The sequence below is a fragment of the Pseudorca crassidens genome, chromosome 1 (assembly GCF_039906515.1).
Source record: "Pseudorca crassidens isolate mPseCra1 chromosome 1, mPseCra1.hap1, whole genome shotgun sequence".
NCBI classification, from domain to species: domain Eukaryota; kingdom Metazoa; phylum Chordata; class Mammalia; order Artiodactyla; family Delphinidae; genus Pseudorca; species Pseudorca crassidens.
Window position 1 is genome coordinate 114,806,683 of NC_090296.1, and position 23,312 is coordinate 114,829,994.

A 23,312-nucleotide genomic window follows, 5' to 3' on the forward strand; every position below is an offset into this window, starting at 1 on the left:
CAGACTGCCAGGCAAGTCCCCAAGCAGGTCCATTTTATTGATGAGGAAACTGAGTCTCCCTGAGGTTAGTTGGTTGTTAGTTGAATGGCTTAACCTGGTAACAACTAACTCCTTGCTTATTTCAATAATAATAGCTCCCATTTACTGAGCATTTATTAGGTGCCAGACACTGGGCTAAGCATTTGAATCTTCAAAACAATCTCCCAATATTATTATTACCAGTTAAGTCTCAGGCTCCCCATAACCTGGGAATAATAATAGGCCCCTATTGGGGGTTGTTGTAGGAAATTAAGGAAGTTGCCCAAGGTCACACAGCTAAGAGGTAGCTGAACAGGATTTGCACCAAGGTCTGTTTGGTTCAATAAAGTGATGGTTAAGAACCATTACTCTGTGCTACCCAAGCACAGGCTGCCTGGAGTGGCAATAGTAAAATCGGCATTTGATTCATAGGGGCTATGGTAATAGGTCCCATAATTATAGACAGGACCAGGAAAAATCCTTGTCTCTGAGAGAGTGTAGGAAAAAGCAAACAAACAAAAAAGCCTAAAAGTGGGTGAGGGTAGGTATTGGTTAAACTGGTGTTCCCAACATTGCATATATCCAGGTGGATATTAGGATAATTTCAGGTGATACACAGATAAACTTTCTATTTTATGTATTTATTTAAAAGTGATAAATATAACTAGCACATCTGTGACTCCATGGCTATTACTGCTTATGACAAGGCTAAATAAAAGTGGTGAACTGGGGCTTCCCTCGTGGCGCAGTGGTTGAGAGTCCGCCTGCCGATGCAGGGGACACGGGTTCGTGCCCCAGTCCGGGAAGATCCCACATGCCGCGGAGCGGCTGGACCCGTGAGCCGTGGCCGCTGAGCCTGCTCGTCCGGAGCCTGTGCTCTGCAATGGGAGAGGCCACGACAGTGAGAGGCCCGCGTACCGCAAAAAAAAAAAAAAAAAAAAAAGTGGTGAACTGATTTTAAAAATTAAGTAAATAAGTGTCAATAACATGTCTACACTGTTCAGATGTTCTTTCGCACTCTCAAATATGTAATGTAAGTCATGCTGGTTCTATCTTCAATATGTCCAGGATCTGACCTCTTCTCCCACGCCAGCATGGCTTCTCCTGGGCCACTGCAACAGTCTCCCACCAGGCCCCGCTCCCCGCCCTGCCCCTGCAGTCTGTTTTCCATATGGCAACTAGGGGGAGCCAGTTAAAACAGAAGGCAGATATGTCCCTCCCCCTCTCAGAACCTCCAGGGGCTCCCAGCTCAGAGGACAAGCCAAAGACCCACCAATGGCCTGTGCGACCCTATAATCTGCATGCCCCCTCCCGCTAGTATTTCTCCCATCTCATCACCTCTTTGATGGTCTGGGACATGCCAGGCATGCTACCACCTCAGGACCCTTGCACTTGCTGTTCTCTGAGCCTGGAACATTCTTCCCCCAGATAGTGTCAGAGAGGTTCCCTTCACCATCAAGACCTTGCTCAAATGTCACCTTCCCAGAGAAGCATTCCCTGACCACTTTTTCTGAACCACATCTACCCTCTCCTGGCATTTCTGTCTCCTCTTCTCTGTTCCATTTTTAACCTTGGCATCTTTATCTTCCAAGATGCTGGATACCTGATGATTTTGTTTATGGTCTGTCTGTCCTCCCACTAGACTCCTTGAGCTCGGGAATTTTTGTTTTTGCTTGCTGCAGGATCCCTAGCACCTAGAACATGGCTTGGCACCCAATAGGAGCTCGATGAGTACATGTCATGTGGGTGAATACAAAGTTCCATTCGTGCACATGTGCATTTTTCAAGAGAGAAAGGGTCCAAAGCACTCATCAAAGTCTCAGAAGGGTTGTCTGCCACCAAAGGGTACCCCAGCTCCCCCATTTGGGACCATGTTGGCCAATTAGATTTACTTTCTAAAGGGGCAGACAATACCACTTAGCCAGTTGGGCCTATAGTATTTCTCCTGAGAGTTAATAAGTGAAGCCTTGGTTTATCCATTCGTTTTCTGTGAAGTGGGCTAGGATGAGTCAGTCTCCCTGCCAGTTCATCTCACCATAGTAAGAGGTGGCCCAGACTCCCTCTGTAATGCCTCTGTTCATAAGCAGTGGCCCCTAGAGCCTGCCTCTTCCCACCACCAAGAAGCAAGTTCTGCCTTGTATTATTTCTGCTGTTTCATACCTTGTGAATTCCCAGCTAATGTGGAAACATCCCAAGGGCAAAAGACCATGTTTTCTTTTCTAGGGTCAGATATTCAGAAGATGAACATTCAACTCAAGCAGCCTGGGGTTAAAGTCCCATCTCTGCCACTTGTTGGCTGTGTGACCAAAGACAAATTACTTAACCTCTCTGTTTCCTTCTCTAAAAAAATGGATTGTTTAAGAATAAGAACTTCCTCATTATGCTGTTGGGGGGATTTGATGAGATAGTGCATATAAGTGTTTGGTATGGGATGATGATGAGCATGGAGCTTGGTGAAGTGAGGGGTTTTAATCCAATCATGTCACAAATATTAAGTGCCTGCTATGTGACAGGTGTTATGCTAAGGACTGGGGAGAAGAAATAGGGCAGGTGCTGTCTTGTGTGAATTAGCTTCTTTGATGGTACAGACAGAGTGGCATCAAATGGCCTGTTTCTGACTCGCTCAGTGGGTCTGTGGGTGGCCTGTGCCTGACAGTTTCACCATCTCTAACCACGTGGGGCTTACATTCCAGAGGCAGAGGAGAATGGACACAGGGTTGCATGGGTTTATGAACTGTGAGAAAACACAGGGTACTTTGGGGGAATATTAGAATAATGGGGAGGGGGCAGATTTAAATCTCAGGGGTTAGAGTTATTTCTTTGTGAGTTACTTTGTGAATAACCTGGCTGCAGAGACCTGAGGAGCAGCAGCTGGGACCCTACCTTTCTCCTTTCCTGCACCCTCAGGGAATTTGAGCTTGTTCTCCAGAGGGGCAGTTTAGGAGGGTGCCCTAGGCTGAAGCTCTGAGGCCCTGCCCTCTGGGCACTGCCACACACACCCTCTAGTGGTCACAACACAGGCAGGTGCTAGGCTGGATGGGCCCTGGAATCCAAGGACAGTGGGACTGACTTTCACCATCCTTCTCTTCCAGATACTATCTCCATTGAGACTTGGTCTTCCTGGAATGAGGGATGACTCCGGGACCTCATGTCATTTAACTTTGGTAACCAACTGTAGCATGATTCCTATTCCCATTTTACAGATGAGAACCCCGAGGCTTATAGAGGCGAGGGAGGTTAAGTAGGGTCAGTACTGAACTCAGGCCTACTAGACTCTGGTTTTCATGCTCTTCAGGTGTCATCCAGCTGGCACCTAATGGCACCCCACCCTCAATGCCACATCTCTGGATGAGCAGGAGCAGAAGGCAAACTTTGTCCAAATTACTGCCCAGGGAAGAAGGCAGCCCTCCCCAGGAAGTTTCCTACTTCAGTCTCTCCTCGGCCTGAGGCCCCAAGCACAGGCCTGACATCCCTCAGGGTGCTCCACCAGGAACCCTGCAGAAAGGGATGCCCTGGTACCTTAGGGAGGTATGGGGGAATGGAGGGGGAAGGAGTCACAGTTCACAGATTTGCATCCAGGGGTGCTGAGCATTTGTGGAAGCCCTGAGAGGTAATCCATCCACCTACTATCCTTTTCCTTTTGCTTCCCCTCACACACACATACCTCTTCCCCTAGCCAATGGGTTCAAATCCAACCTCTGCCACTAACTACAAGCTTGTGCAAGTTACTTAAGGTCTTTGTGCCTCAGCGTCCTTTAATGTAAATTAGTGGTGAATAACCATGCCTACCCCTAAAGTGTTGTTATATGGAGTCTGGGGCCTCAGCCCACAACACTTTGATTCAGCAGGTCCAGTGGACCACATTTTGGAAAGCAGTGTCCTGAACGGTGTGCTCCGGCAACACAGACCCACACCACTTTCTAGCTGTTGGGGTAAGAGCACATACTGGTTTATGCCTCTCTGGTTTTAGTATCTTAGCAGTTTCAAGACTATCTTCATTTCAGTGGCAAATTAAATGAGTAAGTTCCTGTTTCTCAGTTTCCTCATCTGTGAAATGGAGATAATAGTACTAATAGGATTGTTGTGAGAATGACTAAAATCTTTGTAATGCTTGCTTGGAACATAGCCTTGCCCATAGTAAGCACAAGCTATTATTGTAATCCACAGCCAAACCAGCAGATACCCTGATGAAAGAAAACACTTTACATCACATTAAGTTTCTCCTTGCATTTTAAGACGCATTCATTTCCCCAGGGGTCAGAAGTGACTGAAAAGGGGCCACAAGATCCGTTGTCCTCTAGGTGTTGCTTACACAGGTGTTTTGTTCACTTGTGAAAATTCACCCTGTTTGCTTAGGACTTGTGCACTTAAAAGGCACTGTCTCCTAGGATCCTCATGGTTCTGTGAAGAAGGCAGGGCAGGCATCATCATCTCCGTTTTTCAAACGGAGGCCAAGACAGCTATTTTGATTGGGCCAAAGAAGAAGGGGATGAGGGTTGGGAAGCTTCTCAGTCCGGCCCTCCATTCGCGAGAGTAAACGCCTCTCCCAGAGGGAGCGGAGCGAACAGTACCTGGCTCCAGGTAAAGCTCAGCAAAGGGTTCTAAGTCCTTCCTGCAAACACCGGCCTTCCCCCAGCGCACACACAACTTGGGCCCGCCCGGGGACTAGCACCGCAGCACGCTCACAAGGCCAGTCCCACACGTGGGAACTCCCGAGGGAGACCCGCGCGCCTGCAAACCCTCGGCCCCGGCGGGGGGAATGGCGTCCAGCCGCGGGCCAATGAGAGTAGCGGAATTTCTTTCATTCAGTGCTGGTCTGGTTCTTGCCCGGAAAGGGGCGGGACACCATGCCGGGGGCGGGGCCGCCGCGCGCCGGGGAGAGGGCGGTGCCCGCTCAGTGGCCCGGCCAATCGGCGCCGCGCCCGGGGTGGGAGGGGGGACCAGGCCTTTTTTCCCTCCGCGCGGGGCCAATCCCGACTTTACAAGCTTGAACTTTTGCCACCCTCGGACTAGCAGGAGCGCCCGAGGAGGTACCCCGCCGCGCCGGCTCCAGGGGCAAGAGCGGCCTTAACCCTTACCTCGCCGGGTGGCTAGCTGCTGCCGCCGCGCTCCCACCAGCTCGCCCCGGATCAGGCGGGCCCCGGCCCCCCAACCCACCCCCATTGCCATGGTGAAACGTCGCTGGGGAAATCACGAGCCCTACCCACATCCCTCTTCGTGGTGCAGAGAATAAACTGGGGAAGGGAAGGGGGTGGAGGAGTCGCCCAGCCCCGGGACGGCTGGCGGCCCGCCTAGCTCCGAGGTAAAGAGACTTGGCGACCGAGAGGAGCCCGAGAGAAGACCTTCTCCGCCTCTACCCCACCCTCTGCAACTCCCCTACCTCGAGCAAGCCTAGAATCCCGCTGCGCGAGGCATTCCACGCCCCTCGGTTGGCCGGGCGGCCAACCCCTGACTTCGCGCAGGGGGTGTGGAAACCTCGTGCTATCACGCTAGCTCCCGCTACTCCAACAAATCAGCCGCCCCCTGCTCCCAAGAGACGCAAGCCAGGAAAGCATACACGCACACCCATTTTTATTAGCCTTCCCTGGGATGGGGGTTTGTACCAATTCTAAAGTGCAATGTGTGTTTGTAAGTTTGTGCACAAGCCAGGGAGAGGCAAAGCGCCCCGTTTGTGTCCGAGTCTTAGAGAGTCCGCCGAGCCCTCGAGAAGCCCGCCCGTGGTTTGTGTAACCGCGTGTGTGTGTGTGTGTGTGTGTGTGTGTGTGCGAGCGCGCGCTCGCATCCGTGCCCGCGGCGCACGCGAGCCAGAGAGCAGGCCGTGGGCGCTGTCAGGCCCGAGGCGGGGGGGCTGGGGCAAGCGTGGGGCGGGGGCCGGGGCTCGGCCCGCCCCGGGAGCCGGCCCCTCGGAGCCTCGGGCCCTGCAATGGGACGTGTTCTCCTTTAAGAGTTAAGAAACTTGAAACCTTGTTTGCGCAACAATCAGCGCCGCGGAGCCGCCAAAGTGTCTAGACTGGCATATGATGGGAGGCAGCCAATGACTCCGCGGCGCTCCTCCGGGGGCCCTCAGTGTGCGTTTGAGGAGAACAAAAAAGAGAGAGCCGAGCGGGGGAGCGAGCGAGGGAGACGAGCCGAGAGAAAGAGCCGCCGGGCGCTGCCTCGCCAGACCTCGCCGGGACCACGGGGCCACCGGGAGGCACTTTTTGTGGAGGGGGGAGGGGGGCGACCTCTGCAGCCGCAGCGTCCGGGGCGTCCGAGCGCAGCGTGGGGCGGGCTACGACCTCTGCCTCGGTGGATTGCATTTTTAATTAAGGATTCCCAGCAGCTCTTTGGGATTTTTACAGTTTCCACTCATGTGTTGACACCCGCGTTCTGGAGAAATTCGCTCCAAGTGCATCTAGCGCCTGGGACCTGAGACGGAGTTGGCTTTTCGTGCATGCAATTCCAGGGATTTTGGTTTTGTTTCGGGTTTCTTTTTCTTTCTTTCCTTTTTTTCTTTTTCTTTTTTTCTTTCTGCAGGGAGTAAGAAGGAAGTCGAGGGTATCAACAAGCCTGCCTTTCGGATCCTGCAGGAAAAGCCCATGTAGTGAAGTGCTTGGGTTTTAAAGGCAGGGCTTCCCAGACACATTTGGGGGGTTCGGCGCGAGCGCTTTGTGCTCATGGACCAGCCGCGTAACTTTTGAAGGCTCTCCGGCCCATGCGGGGTCTTGCTGGCGGCGCGCAGTCTGCAGTCCCTCTGAAGCGCCGGGGCTGGAGTTGCTGAGCTGCCCGGGCGCCGGGGTCCATGTAGTCGCGGGCCGAGCGCGGAGTGCGGCTCGGCGTGCGCGCGTTCCCCGCCGTCCTGCCCTGGCGAGCTCCCTCATGTTGCAGCCCTGCGGCGCCCCTTCGACGACAGGCTGTGCGCGGTCTGCACGGCGCCCGGCGGCAGAGCTTCATGTGGGGCTGCGGCTCGCGCAGCCGGCGCCTCGCTGAGGAAACGGACCCCCGGTAACCGGAGACCGCCTCCCCCCCACCCCCGGCGCCAAAGGATATCGTATGTTCAGGTCCAAACGCTCGGGGCTGGTGCGGCGACTTTGGCGAAGTCGTGTGGTCCCCGACCGGGAGGAAGGCAGCGGCGGCGGCGGCGACGAGGATGGGAGCGTGGGCAGCCGAGCTGAGCCGGCCCCGCGGGCACGAGAAGGCGGAGGCTGCGGCCGCCCCGAAGTCCGCCCGGTAGCCCTGAGGCGGCCCCGGGACGCGGTGGGACAGCGAGGCGCCCAGGGCGCTGGGAGGCGCCGGCGCGCAGGGGGCCCCCCGAGGCCCATGTCGGAGCCGGGGGCCGGCTCTGGGGGCTCCCCGCTGGACGTGGCGGAGCCGGGAGGCCGGGGCTGGCTGCCCGAAAGTGATTGCGAGACGGTGACCTGCTGTCTTTTCTCGGAGCGGGACGCCGCCGGCGCGCCCCGGGACGCCGGCGACCCCCTGGCCGGGGCGGCCCTGGAGCCGACGGGCGGCGGGCGGAGTCGTGAAGCCCGCTCGCGGCTGCTGCTGCTCGAGCAGGAGCTCAAGACGGTCACGTACTCGCTGCTGAAGCGGCTCAAGGAGCGCTCGCTGGACACGCTGCTGGAGGCGGTGGAGTCCCGCGGCGGCGTGCCGGGCGGCTGCGTGCTGGTGCCGCGCGCGGACCTCCGCCTGGGCGGCCAGCCCGCGCCGCCGCAGCTGCTGCTCGGCCGCCTCTTCCGCTGGCCCGACCTGCAGCACGCCGTGGAGCTCAAGCCCCTGTGCGGCTGCCACAGCTTCGCCGCCGCCGCCGACGGCCCCACCGTGTGCTGCAACCCCTACCACTTCAGCCGGCTCTGCGGGCCAGGTGAGCGCGCCGCGCCCGGCGGGCCCTCGGGGTTTCCCTTCCCGCCCCCTTCCGCGGCCTCCTGTCTCTCCTTGACACCTCTGGCGGGCGGGCGGGCGGAGCTGAGGGTGCTCCCCCGGGTGCCCCTGGAGCTTGGGAGCTCCCAGTGGAGGCGCCTGACGCTGGCAGGAAAGCCGGGGAGTGGGGATGTGGGCGCACACGGCAACTTCGTCTTAAGGCTCCGGCAAACTCAGAAGGGTGCGCGTTGGAGTTTTCTCTTCAGCTAAAGGGACCTGAGGCAGGCTCCGGCTTTCCAGACGGTGGAAGAGGAGGGCAGGTCTAGAAGAGGCCAAAGACTTGAGCGCCCCCCTCCTTCAAGCCCATTTACCCCCAGTCCGTGCCCGGGCCTGTAGCATTTGTGTGCATATGCCTATACCTACGGTATATTATGCTTTGTCGTATCCAGGTAGATATATGTCGTGAAATTGGGTGTAGGCAGTTCATGGCTAGAGTCCAAAGTGTTTGTAAACTGTCCTACTTGTTCCTGTCTATACTGAGGAGCAAAGCTTTTGCGGGGTAACCCTCCTCAGAGTGGAGACCACCCTCTTGCTCTCTTGCCTCTTGATTGTTGCCAGCATCCCTTGGGTGTCCAATGCCAGGACCTTCTGTCATCGTCATTCTCAATCCTGTGCCCAGCTTTTCTAGAGAGCTGAGGGTCCTGGAGGTGTCTAGGTAGGGAAGGAAGCTGGATATTTTAGTACTTTTGAGAACTGCCCCCCTTCTTTGTCCTCTTCTTGGGATTTTTCTGCACACACCATCTACCCAGTCCTGCTTACCTGAGCAGGCCCTGGGTGTTGTAGCAGAGGTGAGGACAGAAGGAGACTCCAGGCAGGCCGGAAGCTTGCATCCTCACACACACCCCCCAGCGCCCCCTTCCCTTGCACTGCAGGGATCACACATTTTTAGCCTGTAGCATCTTCTGGGTGTATGCATCTTAAGTGGCACTGGGGGTTCTGCAGGGATGGGACTCTCTGAGGGTTATAGACTGTTGGACCTGGGCAGGCTCTGAGTTCCTCTGGCCTGGCTCCTCTGGAGAGAGGCAGCACCTAGCCTGGGGGCATTTAAGAGGGTCAGATCACACAGGTCTCCTGACTCCCAGCATGGAAGGGGAGGGTGGGGCTAGAAGCATGGATTGGTCCCAGGTGTCTTGTTGGTGTCTGGGGTGGTGGCTGGAGGGGAAGGACGGTGCCTCACTGGTGGTTCCTGAAGAGAGAGCACTGATGGGGGCTGGGGTGGGGAGAGGCAGCATTGATCTGGCTGCCCTGCGCCCCGCATGGTCGACTCCAGGCCTGATTCTCAGGGGCTTTGGGCAGTCGCTGGCCTGTGGCCCTCTGCGGGCTTTCTGTGTTCCTTGTTCTTCTTCTGACAGCTTTCCCTGGAAGTGGCTTTCTCTCCTCTTCCACCCTGGCTCCTCCCTGCCTCTGAGGAGGAGGGCCCTGTTTGTGGTTGCCCTGTCCCTGGTCCCGTTTTCAGGAGGAGAGAATTGGTGGGGGCCCCTCTGCTCTTCTAGAAGGCCCCGCTGGGCATTTTCTCTCTCACCACATCAGTCTGCTAGGGAATATTTGTTGAGCACTTACTCTGTGCCAGGCAGCATGCTGGGTGCTGTAGTGGGGAGAGTGGAAATATGAGTAGGATCCATGCCCTCAGGAAACAGAATCTTCGGGTTGTGGCGGGGGGGGGGGGGGGGGGGAGAGTTGGGACAGAGATGGGGGGAGCAGGGCCAGGCCAGAGGGTCTGAACTCTCAGAGCACTGTGGGGTGTGCATGTAACAGGAGCACCTCTAGGAGCCTCACAGCTCTAACCTGGAGTGGGGCCTTGGAGGATGGATGGGTAAGGGGAGGTGGGTGTCGAGGGGGAGGAGGAGAGGGCCTGCTGGGAGTCAGGGTACCAGGCAGGCTCAGGTGTGAGGGTGGGAAGGGGTGGGGTAAAGAAAACTGGAGACAGGCAGGACCCACCCTGCCCATACTCCTTGGATAAGTCAGCTTGGGTCTTGGTTTGAGTTTGGTGGCCTTGAGCAGTTTTAAGTTGATGGGCAAACTGCAGTGGAATGGTTCTGACCCATAGACCTGGTCCTAGGCTCTGCCCGGCCGGTATCGACAACTTGACCTTCGAGGAGTAACCTCTCCTCTTAGTCTCTCTGTGGGTCAGTGCAGGCGGCTCTAGAAACGTTCTCCACCTCAAATTCCAGACTAAGCATTGGCACGTGACTCCTCTCCTCCTCCCAGAAGGAGGCGCTGTTGCAGGGACTGTGCCTGTTCTCCTGCTACTTCGTTTGCCGAAGCCCCGCCCCCCCACGCCCCGTTCAAGCCACCCCGGGGGCCGTTGGGAGCACTGGTGGTCTGGGAAGAGTTTCCGGTAGGCACCACGCTGACCCTCTTGCTCCATCCCATGCCTGATGGCTTGGGCCGCCTGGACTGAGGACTGGGGGAGCCCTTTGCTGTCCACCCCACCGCCGCCTCCTGGCCGCCAGCCTGGCTCCCGGAGCTGGGCGGGTGCATAGCTGGAGCTCAGCCGTGCGCGTCCTGATAAGGAGACTGCTCCTTCCCGGGCTCTGGGGGAGAGGGCTGGGGCACTGGGGCAGGTACACCCATAGAGAGTACGCTGGAACACCCAGCGGGCCAACTGAGGGACACCCACCGCCCCCCCAGTGCCCCCCAGGCCCCCACAGGGATCCCTAGTGAGACGGCCCCTTTCTGGGCAGTGCGGCCCCCTTCTGCTCAGGGCAAACCCTGCTCCATCTTTCAACTTGCTTTGGGGCATTGGGGCCAATTCCCCTCTTTGGGCCTCTTTTCTCATCTGTAAAGCGAGGGAGTGGTGAACAGAATCTCTGAGGGTCTGCTGGGAGGATTCCAGGTGACACAGGCCTGCCCTCTCCCCCATGCTTGTCTCAGAAAGTGGGGTCCTGTGTGCCCAGCTCTGCCCTGGGCTTCCCGCTCCCGTGGGAGTCAGGCCCTAGCTTTCCCTCCCTCTGGTGTATCTTTCTGTCCCTGGAAAAGCCAGTTCGCTGAGCTTGGTGCCTATGTGGACGGAAATGTGGAGAAATACTTTAATCACAGTTCTAACCTGTGTTTATAGAGATCCTTTCTCCTGAAAGTATCCATTAACTTTGGAATAAATCTCCTGCTCTTTGCTTCACCACTTTTTTTTTTTCTGTAATTATATTCAGTAAATTACTATTATCCAAATTGCGCCAGGGAAAGAGAGACGGAGCGAGAGAGAACTTCTAAACGACTGGAGGAGGCCGCCTAGGAAAACACAGGGTTCCCAGGCCAGGACTATAGGAATTAGAATGGGCTAGAAAGTTTTCCTTTTATTTGGCCTGGCATTATCCCTTTGAAATGAGATCAATTTCAAGTTGGGCTTCCAAGCCCCCGCCCCGCCCCTCTGGCGGCCCCTCTGGCGGCCCCTGGGCCCTGCCCGCCCTGCTCCTCCGAGCTCCTCCTTGGAGGTGAGGAAGGGGTGATAATGTGCAGTGTGCCTCTTGCCGGCGCCAGCCTGCCGCGCTGTTTATCTGGCTGCCGGGGGAATCTGGGCAATGAGGCTCTGCCGGCCTTAAAGCACCAGGAGCTTCTCTTCTGTGTTTCCCACCCTGGGCCTTGGGGTTGAGCCTTCAGGTCCTGGGGCTGGAGGGGAAAGGCACCCAGGAGGGCACCCCTTGGGAGGGTGAAAGCTGGGAGGTCCAGGGAGGCGCGTGGACCTTTCCTAAAAGCAAGATGCTAGGCTGCACAGATCGGGGTGGAAGGTAATGTCTTCAACTGAAAGGTTACCAGGCAGTGGGAGAGACTGTGAACTCTTCTGGCTTTAGAATTAGGGTCTAGATCCCGAAAGGCTAAGTACCCCCCTGGGGGCTAACCAGAGCCTGAGCTGCATTGGGCTGAGCGCTAGCCTTCTGGTACACTCGGCCCCTGGCTGACTGCTCTCACTTCTGAAGGAAGTTGGAGGAGATTCCTGAAGTTGATGCCTGAGGCTGGCTGTCTGGGGGGGCTGGAGTTTCTGATCTCTCTTTCTCCCTCCCTCCCTCCCTCCCTCCTTCCCTCCTGCCTATGATCATTTCTTTCTGAGAGGCCTGCAGGGCTCTAAGGGTTCTCCCCTTAAAGTTTAGAGAACGTAAGTTATTATTTAGAAATCAACACAACTTTTCTAAGTACTGAGATAGCTTCTAAGACGGGAGTGTGGACAGAGGGCCTGGAGGCAGCCTACACTTTCTCTTCGGACCTTTTGTCCCACCTGAGTTCATGTCCTGGGGCTCCATCCTCCCAGATCTGTGGAGGGAGGGTGGATGTGTTGGAGTGAGGCCGAGGTGCCAGTTAAAGCTTCCTCAGTGTTGTTCATAGCAGCGTTATTCCTGAGAGCCAAAAGGTGGAAACAGTCCGAGTGTCCATTAGCTGACAGATGGATAAACAAAATGTGTGCTATAGTCACCCAGTGGAATACCATTCAGCCATAAACAAGAATGAAGTACGATAGAAGTGACAGCATGGAAGAGCCTGGAAACCAGTATGCTAAGTGAAAGAAGCCAGACACAAAAGGCCTTCTGTTGTAGGAATCCATTTGTGTGAAACGTCCAGAATAGGCAAACCCGCGAGGAGAGTCAGTAGATTTGTGGTTGCCTGAGGTTTGGGAGTTGGGGGAATAGGGACTGACTGTGAATGGGGCAGGGTTCCTTTTGGGGTGATGAAAATGTTCTGTAATTAGTTGGTGGTATTGGTCTCACAACTCTGAATGTACTAAGAACCACTGAATTGTATATTTTAAAAGAGTAGATCTTAAGGTATGTGAATGATAACTCTGTTGTTTTTTTTAAAAAGTAACTTGCTGTTGGTCCTGAACTGGCCTCCCCCTTTGTTCAGCTGAAGAAGGATAACATCTCCTGCCTCCCTGTGTGGTCTTGAGTGGGCCCTTTACCTCCCTCCACCCCACTTGCCCCATCAGTTAAAATAAGGAATTGAGTTGGGGGGGACCTCTGACATTCTAAATCCCCGTGTCTTGGGGTGCAGTCTCCTTTTTACTTGCCTAGGATGGAAGTTAGTGATGTGCTTCCAATCTCTGTGCAGATCGTTTTGCTGGAACGAAGGGGGGTGTGGGTGCTGGTAGAGTCCCTCCTGAAAGCTTTGCAGTTCCTCACTGGTGGGTGTGTCTGATGTCCCAAGTCTGTAGATTGGCTTTCTGTCTCACTCATGCATTAGAGCCCCCAGCCCAGGTGTGGGCATGGGTGGTGGGTGTCACTCAAGGCCCAGACGGCTCCTGTGAGGGGGATCTTCATGAGCTTCCCGCCCCCGTCCCCCCCGCCCCCCCTTTACAGGTCCCAGGTAAGCAGCCCCAGGCAGAGATGCTGGGGTTGATTACAGTGGCTTGACTCCAGCTTCCACAGCCCATTGCTGCCAGGTTTCACTTTGGGGGGCAGATCTGGGGGCAGATGTCCAGAGCTCCCTACTATGTATGGCCTGGGCCTCAGCCAATTAGATGTTTGCAAGAGGAACCTGGACACAGGAGTTGCAGACCTTCTGATTAGTTAGTGGGGTAGTGGAAAGGACATGAGGCTGGGGGTCAGGATACCTGGCCTCTGGTTCTGCCTCTACACCAGCTCCCTGTCTGGCCCTCAAGGAGTCACTTCTACTCTTCAGGCCTCAGTCTTCTCCTCTGTACAGTGGGAGCATTGGCTTCAATTCTCTTTCCCTGTGGAGTGCTAGCCCTACCTGTATTTTGCCTCTTGTCCTGAGAGTCTGGTCTGTAGCCCCTCCAAGACTGGTGGATAAGGGGGCTCCTACTGAAGGCAAATAGCCCCCCTCTTTGAGTCTTGTTTGAGGTCTCCTTTGGGTCACCCTTTTGGCCCCATAGGTCCTCTTTCTCCACACTTTCGTCCACTGATGCCCCCAACTTTACCATTATCCTTGTCACCATTGTCTTTGTCCACATCTGTTTACTGAACGCTTTCTGTGCATATGATGTACCAGACCCAGCTGGGATGAAGGGGTAGAAGATAGGGTGCCTCTTGACTGCCTGTCTCATTGGGGTGTAGAGCAGAGTCAGGCCTGGGCTCAAATCCCAGCTCCACCATGATTGGCTGGGGAACAGTGGGCAAGTCAGTCTTCTCATCTGTGAAATGGGAATGATAATGGTCATCTTATTTATTTTTAAGAAAGGAGGAAATGAAAATAGGCACCCAATGAGCATGATTAACCACTCTGTACCTAAGGTCCAAAAGAATAAAATACAATGAATGAAATTGAAAGGTCCCAGCACAGAGAGAGACACAGGGTACACATTCAGCAAATGTTTGCTTCGCTCCCAGTGGCTAATCCATGATTCATTTTCCTTCTCCCTAACTCCAGTCCACAAAAGATTCCCTGTTTTTAGACTGCAGCGCCTTCACTTTGTTGAAGTCATTTCTAGCTGGAAAAGCCGGGGTGGGGAAGAGGTGAAGCTGCCTGCTCCTGCGACTAATTGTGCCTTATTATAATTGTGCAAAACACTTATTACCCCTTGTGTCATTCCTGATACCTGCCTAATAATAGTTATTACCACTTTACTACCACTGAGAGTTTGTTTTAGTTTGCGATTTGATGGCCTTTAGTTTCTTTTAAGGAAAATGAAGGGTCATTTCATTCGTGCAAATTGTTACTTAGTTAAGCAAATTGTTACTTCCCAGAAAGCAAGAGGCCTAAGGAATTCTTCTGAAGACAAAGTATATGTTTTTAAGGACAAGTATTTTAGGCAAATGAAAGGAAACCCAAAGAAAAATACCATAGACAATAAAGAATCGCAGAGGGTCTGATCTGGAAGGCCACGGAGATTGTGTGTACCACCCCTTCTCTTTACAGAGGGGGAGACTGAGGCCAAGAGCTGGCAGTGACTGGTTTAAGGTCTCCCATTGGGGGAGCTGGATTTGGCTTCCTGGGTTCCAACCAGTCATGTCCTCCTCCTTGCCCTGAAGGTCATTTGCTCTAATGTAATTTGTTTGAAAGGGAGCTCCTCTGTCTATGTGGGCCTCTGCAGTCAGTCAGTTCTGACTAGAGTTGCCAAACTTAGCAAAGAAAATTACAGAATTCCCTGTTAAGTTTGAATTTCAGGTAAACAGCACATAATATTTTAGTATAAGTATGTCCCAGATATTGCAAGGGACATACTTATGCTAAAAGTTTATGCCATGTATATCCAAAATTCAACTTTAACCAAGCATCCTGTATTTTAACAGGCCACCTTAGCTTTGACTTTCCCTGTACCCCTGTTTCTCTCATTATAATAACAATAGTTACTGTTTGTGGAGGTATTTTTCTTCAGTACCAAGAGCTGTATTGAGCATTTTACATACATTATTTCCTTTTGCCCTCCTGGCAAACCTGGGAGGTCTCTATGATTATTGTCCCCATTTTAGAGCTGAGGAAACAGGCTCAGAGAGGTGAGGTAACTTGCCTGAGGTCACACAGCCAAAGGTGACAGAGCAGGGATTGAGCCCAGGTCTGTACCCCAAGTTTGTGGCTTTCCCTGTTGGCCAGTGCTGTTCCAGGGGACTGGGGCAGCAGAGGTGCTGGGTTCCTGGGAGCTGGGTTTATTATTTGAGGAAACCAATAATCAAAAGCAGGTAGAACCCCCATGTGTGAACTCTCCCATCCCAGCAGTGACATGTTGTCTCCTGTCTTCCAGAATCACCACCACCCCCCTACTCTCGGCTGTCTCCTCGCGACGAGTACAAGCCACTGGGTAAGTGTGTCCTCCTTCTGACCTTTGGGGAGGTGCCTCCTTCCCAGGCTCCCACAGGGCCCTGCCTCAGTGCTGAAGGGCCAGAGAAGGAGGGGAGGGAGGGATCACCAGCCTGGTTGCCTTTGAAATGGGGTGGGTGAAGTTTTACAAACACAACCCCGGTTGGGCCAGAGCCGACCCAGCCTTTGCAGTGCCTTTGCAGCGAGCTATTTACGTCTTGAAATTCCTCGCTCATCATTAACCTCTCTGTGACCTTTAACCATGGGCCTGTGGGAGACGAATGGGTTTCAGCTTCAACATCTTGTTGATGCTGGTGGGTTGATGTTTCTGTCTCTTTTCCTCTCCTTCCCTCCCAGCCTTACGTGGTTCTCCTTTGGTGTGTATTAATTAGCACTATGACAGATAGGCTGAGCACGGTCACTGTTGAGACGAGCTATATGTTTCCCACCCCCCCTTTTAAGCCAAAAAGTTCACCTGGGCAGAAACAACAGCTGGAACGTTTAGAAAGCAAGTGTCTTGGTACACCAAGCCCCTGGCATGGAGGGTACCCCTCAGTGGTAGTGTCATTGTGGGCAGGGCCCATTCAGAGGTAGAACGTGTTTTCTGTAAAGCCTTGGGGCTAAATGAGCAGCCCGTACGCTGGGGTAGATGCATGTGGTTTTAAAAGTAGAAATGGCTCATTTCCTGGCCCTCCTGGTTCCTCCAGTGGAGAATCCCAGTGGTGGGGTGAGTATGGCCTGAATAGTACCGGGAGAGTGACTTTGTGACCGTTGGGACTACCGTGGGTAGCTGCCGTGGGCCTCGAGCTTTAAATGTCAGATGGCGTGGCACTGATGCTGACACATTCCACCAGTGACCACAAAAAGTGGGTTTTGTTTTGTTTTTGGTAAAGGCCTCTTCCCGGTAGCGTGTGTCAGCATCATCTGGGAGGTCACTTCTAAGTGTCATAAACTCTGAGGCATCCAGTCCAGTTTTCCTTCCAGGCCCCCCTGTGGAGACAGGAGTGCCCACCGGGTCCCTTCAGGAGTTTGTCCTTCTCAGTCTAGGAGGACAGAGGCTGTCCCATGACGGTGTATGAGTCAGTGGCTTAACGATGGCAACTTCCTCATTGTTTTTCCTGAAGTACGGTCACACCGTGGATGGAGGAGCTTCATTTAGTTCTCCGGGGAACTGGAGTGATCATCTGGTGGGACCCTGTCACTTTGTAGACAAGGAATCAGGCCGAAGGTCAGGGAGAACCGCCCAGCTGATGAGTAGTGGGGCTGAGGCGGAAACCCAGAGCAGCCCCTGTTCAGCTCAGCGGTTCCCCATCCTTCCCTCCCAGGCCCGTCTCAGCATTTTTCTTTTTTTTTTTCTTTTTTGCGGTACGCGGGCCTCTCACTGCTGTGGCCTCTCCCGTTGCGGAGCACAGGCTCCGGACGCGCAGCCTCAGCGGCCATGGCTCACGGGCCCAGCCGCTCCTCGGCATGTGGGATCCTCCCGGACCGGGGCACGAACCCGTGTCCCCTGCATCGGCAGGCGGACTCTCAACCACTGCGCCACCAGGGAAGCCCAGCATTTTTTAAGTTAACATAATTGCACTAGTCGCTTAGAAGATCCCTCATTCTCGTAGAGGAAAAGGAAAACCCTCAAACATTCTTAGTAAGTGTAGCACCTGAGCTTGAATGTCAAGGATCATTGCCCCAAGGAATCGTGGGTCAGCCGGTGATAAAGCCACAGAAATCAGGACTCCATCCAGCGGGGCAAAGTGACCATTTGGAAATCAGCAGGTGTCCCCGTTATTTTACAAATGGGACAACTGCGACGGAGAAAGAGGAAGTGACACTTGCTGGTGGTCATACAGCTCAAGGGTCCAGAAACGACAGGCCACCATTTGTTTTTGTGTGGCTCTTGAGCTAAGAGTGGTTTTTACTTTTTAAAACGGTTAAGAAAAAAAAAAAACCACCAAAAGCAGAAGCATGTCTTTTGTGACATGTGAAAACTATATGAAATTCAAATTTCAGAGTCCATAACAAAGTTCTGCTGGAACCCGGCTGTATTGTCTGTGGCCGCTTCCGCAGGACAGCAGCAGAGGTGGATAGTTGCGATGGAGATTGTAGAGCTCACACAGCTGAAAATAGTCACTACGGGGCCCTTTGCAGGCAAAGCTGGTGACCCCTGATTTTGCTGAGTAAGAGTGGAAGCGGGACTCGAACCTGGGGCTCCGGCTTCCAGATGAGGTTCTTCCTTGGGGCTCGAGCAGTGACCAAGGTTGGAGTGTTCTTTTTCTACAGCAGCCTCGTAGGGCCTCACTAGAAGCACTAGACGTGAACGTTTGGAGAGTGCGTGGCAGGGACTTATAGCTGCGAAGGATGGAAAACACCCATCACCCCCACTCCTGGAACGTTCATCAAGCTGTCTGTGTTGGCTCCACAGCGGTTCACTAAGAAACAGGGTTCAGCCTGGGGTGTTGCTACTTCGGACAATAAGTGGCAGCAAGACTTGGGGCCTGAACACTTGGGGAAGATTAGGTCTGAAAAGCAAAGAGGTTCCCACTTAAGCACGGAGGTTATTATCTTCTTTTAAAGAAATTTTCCATCTGTCCCTATTTTCCTCCAAACACATTTGACCAGCAGCTAACTTTGTCAGGCCCCGATAAACAGCCCGAGTTATTTTTTGTATTATTTTCTTTTCCTTGCATTGTTAGTTTTTCATAAACAAAAAGTCATTTCACTTCTAAGCCACTGTGATCACATAAAACCAAAAAAACAAAATAAAACCCGGAACACCCAGTCAGCATCTGGCAAGTGGGAGACGAGAAAGAAAGAAAAAGAAAAAGGCCAAATTGTTTAAGGTTTCATCTTCCCGCTCCCCAGGCCACGTGGTAGAAGGAAAAAATTCCTACAGGATCGAATGGAATTCTAGCTAGCTAGGGCCTAGGCTAACGGTTTTTGTGCCAGGCTTCCCCAGCTTGGAGTGGCTCTCCTGAGCCAGGTGGGACCAGCCGAGCCACATCTGGGTTGTGCTGGGTGAGAAGATGAAAGATACTACAAGCCTCACAGAAAGAACATGCCTTCCATCTCCTGGACAGACCTGTCCCTTAATGGGGACAGCACCCCGTTACTGGTAGCAGAGGCAGAGGCCCAGGAAAAACTTTCCAAGTCGGCCTGCCCCCCAAGGCATCCGCTTGTCCCACTAATAGCTCAGCGTTCAAGAGAAAACGTGCAAAAGAATTTCCCTTCCCCATCTAAGTGCACTGCAGACAGGGGAAAACAAATAGCGCACGCCATGTGAGGTACTTAAAACTATTTAAACAACAATGAACGCCTTGGGAAAAAAAAGAAAAGAAAAAAATAGTCTAGACATTGAAAGTTGCTCTGGGAGTGGGTTTGGATGTGAGGGTGGGGGAGGGGAGAGAGAGAAAAGTTAATCTGGGAGCAAATGCTTGAGCCCTTAATTAGAGGGGTGTAAGCGGGACAGAGTGAGGATGGCTGGTAACTTGTTAAAACAGAGTTTCCCCAGCTCCAGAGGGAGGAAGGAAGGAAGGAAGGAAGCAAGAAGGAACAACTTCAAGAATTTTAATGGTTGTAATTAAGTACAGCAGCTATGAATTGTTTAGGGGCTTAATTTAACCTTACCCAAGAAGGCTCCAAGTTACTACTTGCTCGGTCCCCTGAACTTGGGTTATTTCTGTGGCCAGAGCAATTGAAACTTTTTCAGGTGCCAGGGCTGCAGCAGCCAGCATTTTCCAGAAGGGTTCCAGGGTTGGCTGGCCTGGTCTCGTGCGATCTTGGGACGGGGAGTGGCAGAAGAAAGTTGTGGGGGACATGCTGCCTTGAGAAAGAAGAGAGGAACACCCCACAGCCAACTTAAGTTCTCTTTCTCTTTCCTCCTGTAGATCTATCTGATTCCACATTGTCTTACACTGAAACGGAGGCCACCAATTCCCTCATCACGGCTCCGGGTGAATTCTCAGGTTGGCATTTCTTTTTTCCCTGCATGTTGCCATTGTGTTGAACTTTATAGGAGGGGGACAAGTGGCAGGGGCCTGACGGAGGTCTTGTTGATGTCCCCCCTCCTTTTCTTTTCCCTGGGCCTCCCACCCCTCGAGGAGAAGACTGCCAGGGTCTTCATCACAGGTGTTCTTGGGGTTAAGAACAATCTGTATGAATGAGGACTAAGGATGAGAACTTTTCAAGTGCCTGGCAATCCATGCTCTGACCAGTTTTCTCTTGTGGACATGATAAAAACCCAGCCCAGTTCTCCATCCCGATTTTGCGAGGGATCCTCTCCCCAAGCTGGCTGAGAGGCAGCAAAATGGACGTGTTTGTTTACGTTTGTCTTCTTGGGTTTCTCCTTCTGTCCCTGCTCTGGGGAAGGACCGATGCGCAGGGTCAGAAGAGGGGGAAATGGAGTGGGTAGAACGATCATGGGGGAGAGTCTAGCAAGCGAGGAGTTTTCCAGAGGCTGGTGGTGGTTTCCGTGTCTCTCCCTGAGCACTGGGTGCTGGGCTAGGAAGCAGAGAGAACCCTGATTTGGAGCCTCCCCTACTTCCCACATTTAAGACTTGGCAATAGGGACCCTCACGTTCTGGGGAACACCTGAATCAAGCTTTCCTTGAGAAATGACATGTTGGTGGTGACCCGGGGGCTTCGAGGGCCAGGAGGGGCTCAAGTGCTGAGATCTGTGGGGTCTTTTGGGAGCATGGCGGGTAGGGTGCGCTGTGAGGACAGCTGGGGCTTGTGGCCTGGCTCTGTGCTGCGTTGGGTGACAGCCGCTCGGGCGGGAGATGCTTCCCCAGCAGCCTGTGTTGGCTGCTTTGAGAAGGCCTGTGTTTGCCTGCATCTGAGCCGTCCTCCCCGGACCCCACACCCTGTCATAATGGCAACAACAGTCATTGTAGCTATCTACTGAGTGTTTACTTTGGGCCACATCCTATACTCGGGCCCCTTGAGAAGCATCATCTCAGAAGAGCAGTAAAGTGACTTGCCCAGGGTCGCGTAGGAGCAGAGCCATTTGCCACTATGTCACTGTGCTTCTGACCACTGTTCTGTCCCCCACTTCTCTGCAAGGGCTGGATGTACCTCCAGTGAACTTATTTCGCATGAAGCTCTGTCATTCCTGCCATACTCTTCCCACGCCTCTACGGGTGTCACAGTGTTGGCTGCTCAGGGCTGCCTGTCCAGTCCCCGTGTCCAGAGCCCTTCCCCATCCGTTCCATGTTCCATCACAGCCGTGGGAGATCACAAGAGTACGTCTGTTTCGAAGATAGAGAAACTAGAAACCAGAGCAGGAAGTGACTTGCCCAGGGGTACAGTAGAGCTTATGGCGCAGCTGGTACTGGGGTCTAGGGCTTCTGGGTCCCACTTGCCTTCTGGTCTCTGGTGGCCCCTCTCATTGGCCCACTTTGTTTTCATCCCCGCCTTTTGGCCTTACTTGTTAAAACGTCTTTCCCTGAAAGACCCAACCAGATGAACGCAAGAAGTGGATGTTTTAATCCATTCTTCTTCTTCTGTGCCTACGTGGTTGGAAGCCACATACAATTTTGAAGCAAGAGGCTTAAAAGTATTTCTGAATGCAAGATTCCATGTCCCTGCCAACCGTCAGAGTGTATTTAACTTATTCGGATTGCGCTGGCGTTGGTTGTATGGACAGATGGGTAGTTTTTCATCATCTCTTCCCCTCATTGTTAATGGCGGAAACTGCCGTGTGTGGAGGTGCCTTACGGGTTCATGGTGTGTCCTCAGATGTGATCTCTGTCATCCCAGAGCTGGCCTGGTGTGTGACACAGGCTGGAGAGAGCAGACCCCAGAGCACCTGCAGGAGGCCCCTCCCTACCTCCGGTTCCCAGGAGAGAGCACCCTCTGGAGGCTGGAAGGTCTCCGGAGACCCTGAGGCCATTAGGTTGGGCTGCCTTCGGGGCCCAGTGGGCCTGTGTTTGGGATTCCCATGCAGCTATCCCAGAGCGACCTTTGGTGCTGACTGGTGAGAAGGCCCTGTTGTGATGCTCTTTACTGTGGATGAGGATTGCGTGGCTCTCATGAGAAAATCTGGCCTCCATTGCCTTGGGATTCTAAGGGACTGAAGGAACTGGGGAGGAAGTTTGGGATTTCCTTTTGGGGGTTGATTGGTCTGGGTTGCAGGTGGTCTCGGTAGGCGTTCCCCATTGTGGTCATCCAGGCCCCTCCCAGCGATGGCGTGGGTCTCCTCCCACTCTGCGGGCTCACCGTTCAGCTTTTCTAGCTTACTTGTGCCGTGGGGATCCCAGGACCGATGGGTTGGCCCTGCCTCTGCCTCCTGGATGCGTGTAGAGCTGGGGCTGTGGGTGGCTGTCACCTTGGAGGACAGGCTCAGGGAGGGAGGCCCTGCAGGGTGAGAAGAAGGCCCAGAGGGGTCTCAGTGGATGGTGAAGCAAGACTCATCCTGCAAAGATGGGAGGCAGGGCAGGAGGTGAGGTCAGAAAGCTGAGGAGCACAGGCAGGTAGAATGCGTTGGGACAGACCAGGCGTTTGATGCTCAAGGACAGATGGTAAGGATGCTGATGCTGACGTTTATTTATTTAACGTTGACATTCACTACTTAGCACTTTGCTGACTGCTGGTCATTCTTCATCTCGCTGACTCCTTATCACAACCCAGTGAGACACATTTGATTCCCCCTGTTTCAGAGGTGAGGAAACCGAGGCTCATGGCCAGGCCAGCTGCCCAGATTCCCAAACTGTAAGTGGCAGGCTTGGGGTGGGAGACTGAGCCGTGTGACTGCGCAGCCTTCCACAGCAAGGATCCCCATCCTTCTCCCTGAGCCACACCTGGCAAGGGGGAGTGATCAAAAGGAGGCCAGGGACAGCCTGTCCTGATTGAAGTACTAGGGACAGGGCTGGGGCCTGGCTAGAGGCACAGGGCCCTGTGCTTCTCCGTGTCCCCACCGGGTGAAGCTTGCCCACCACCCGGAGACCACCCGCAGCCCCCTCTGTCTCCCTGCATCCTGGGGGGTGGGGGGTGGGCAGCGCTGTCCCTGAGAGCCTGGCCTCTCTCAGCGTCTTGGGATGGGTGTTGCTGGAGCAGGGTGTCTGCAGCTCCGGGACGGAGGCTGCCCTTGTTTGTCTTGCACAATGACAATCCCAGCACCCGACCTGAGGCTGGCTATTTTTATCCAGCGCCAAGGTCTCTGCTTCACTTTCCCGTCCTGTTGCTGAGGCCACTTTAGGGGAAATGGGGGGATTTTGAGGCTTAGTCACAGCCAGGGCAGTTGAGGATGCATCGGTGGGCAGGGTGGGGGGCAGCAGGACAGGAGACTGTCTTGTTTCAGCCTTCTGATGAATGCTTGACACCCTCTCATCTGATCTCTGCGTCGGCTCCAAATGTCGATACGTGATCCCCACTAAACAGACAAGAAAACTGAAGCTCAGGGTGGCAAGTGACTTCACCAAGATCACCCAGTAGGGGACCAGAACATGGAGCTTCCACTAAGTAAAGACCCTTACACCTGGTGTCTTCAGTGGGATTTGGAAAAATTGAAAGCCTAGAAGTCCCCTTTTGGGGTGCCTTCACTTCAGGTCCTCGACACTGGTTTCCTTGCCTAACTGCTGCCCCTTGACTGTCTAAGGGGCATCCTCTTCCTCTCTGCAACATCTCCACCCCCCCGCCCATTCCCTTTATTTCGATTTAGTTTGCGGAGGAAAGCAAGATTAGCTGGTTAAATTCATACTAAGGTGTGAGTGGCTGGTGGGCAACTC

General features: G+C 53.8%; 1 protein-coding gene across 4 annotated transcripts in view; it reads left to right on the plus strand.

Annotated features, from left to right (window-relative positions):
* The first annotated feature begins 5,893 nt into the window (after nucleotides 1–5,893).
* Nucleotides 5,894–23,312, plus strand: part of SMAD6 (SMAD family member 6) — a 147,211-nt gene continuing 129,792 nt past the window's right edge. For 2 of the 4 annotated variants that reach the window (XR_010946389.1, XR_010946388.1), the window contains exons 1-3: nucleotides 5,895–7,858; nucleotides 15,542–15,598; nucleotides 19,476–19,553. Coding sequence is in view for 2 of the 4 variants with exons in the window: in XM_067751622.1 (XP_067607723.1) it covers nucleotides 7,051–7,858; nucleotides 15,542–15,598; nucleotides 19,476–19,553 (943 nt within the window). In the remaining 2 variants the exon portion in view is untranslated. Of the gene's footprint in view, nucleotides 7,859–15,541; nucleotides 15,599–19,475; nucleotides 19,554–23,312 lie in introns of all 4 variants that reach the window. The other 2 variants (XM_067751622.1, XM_067751617.1) reach the window with 2 other exon arrangements.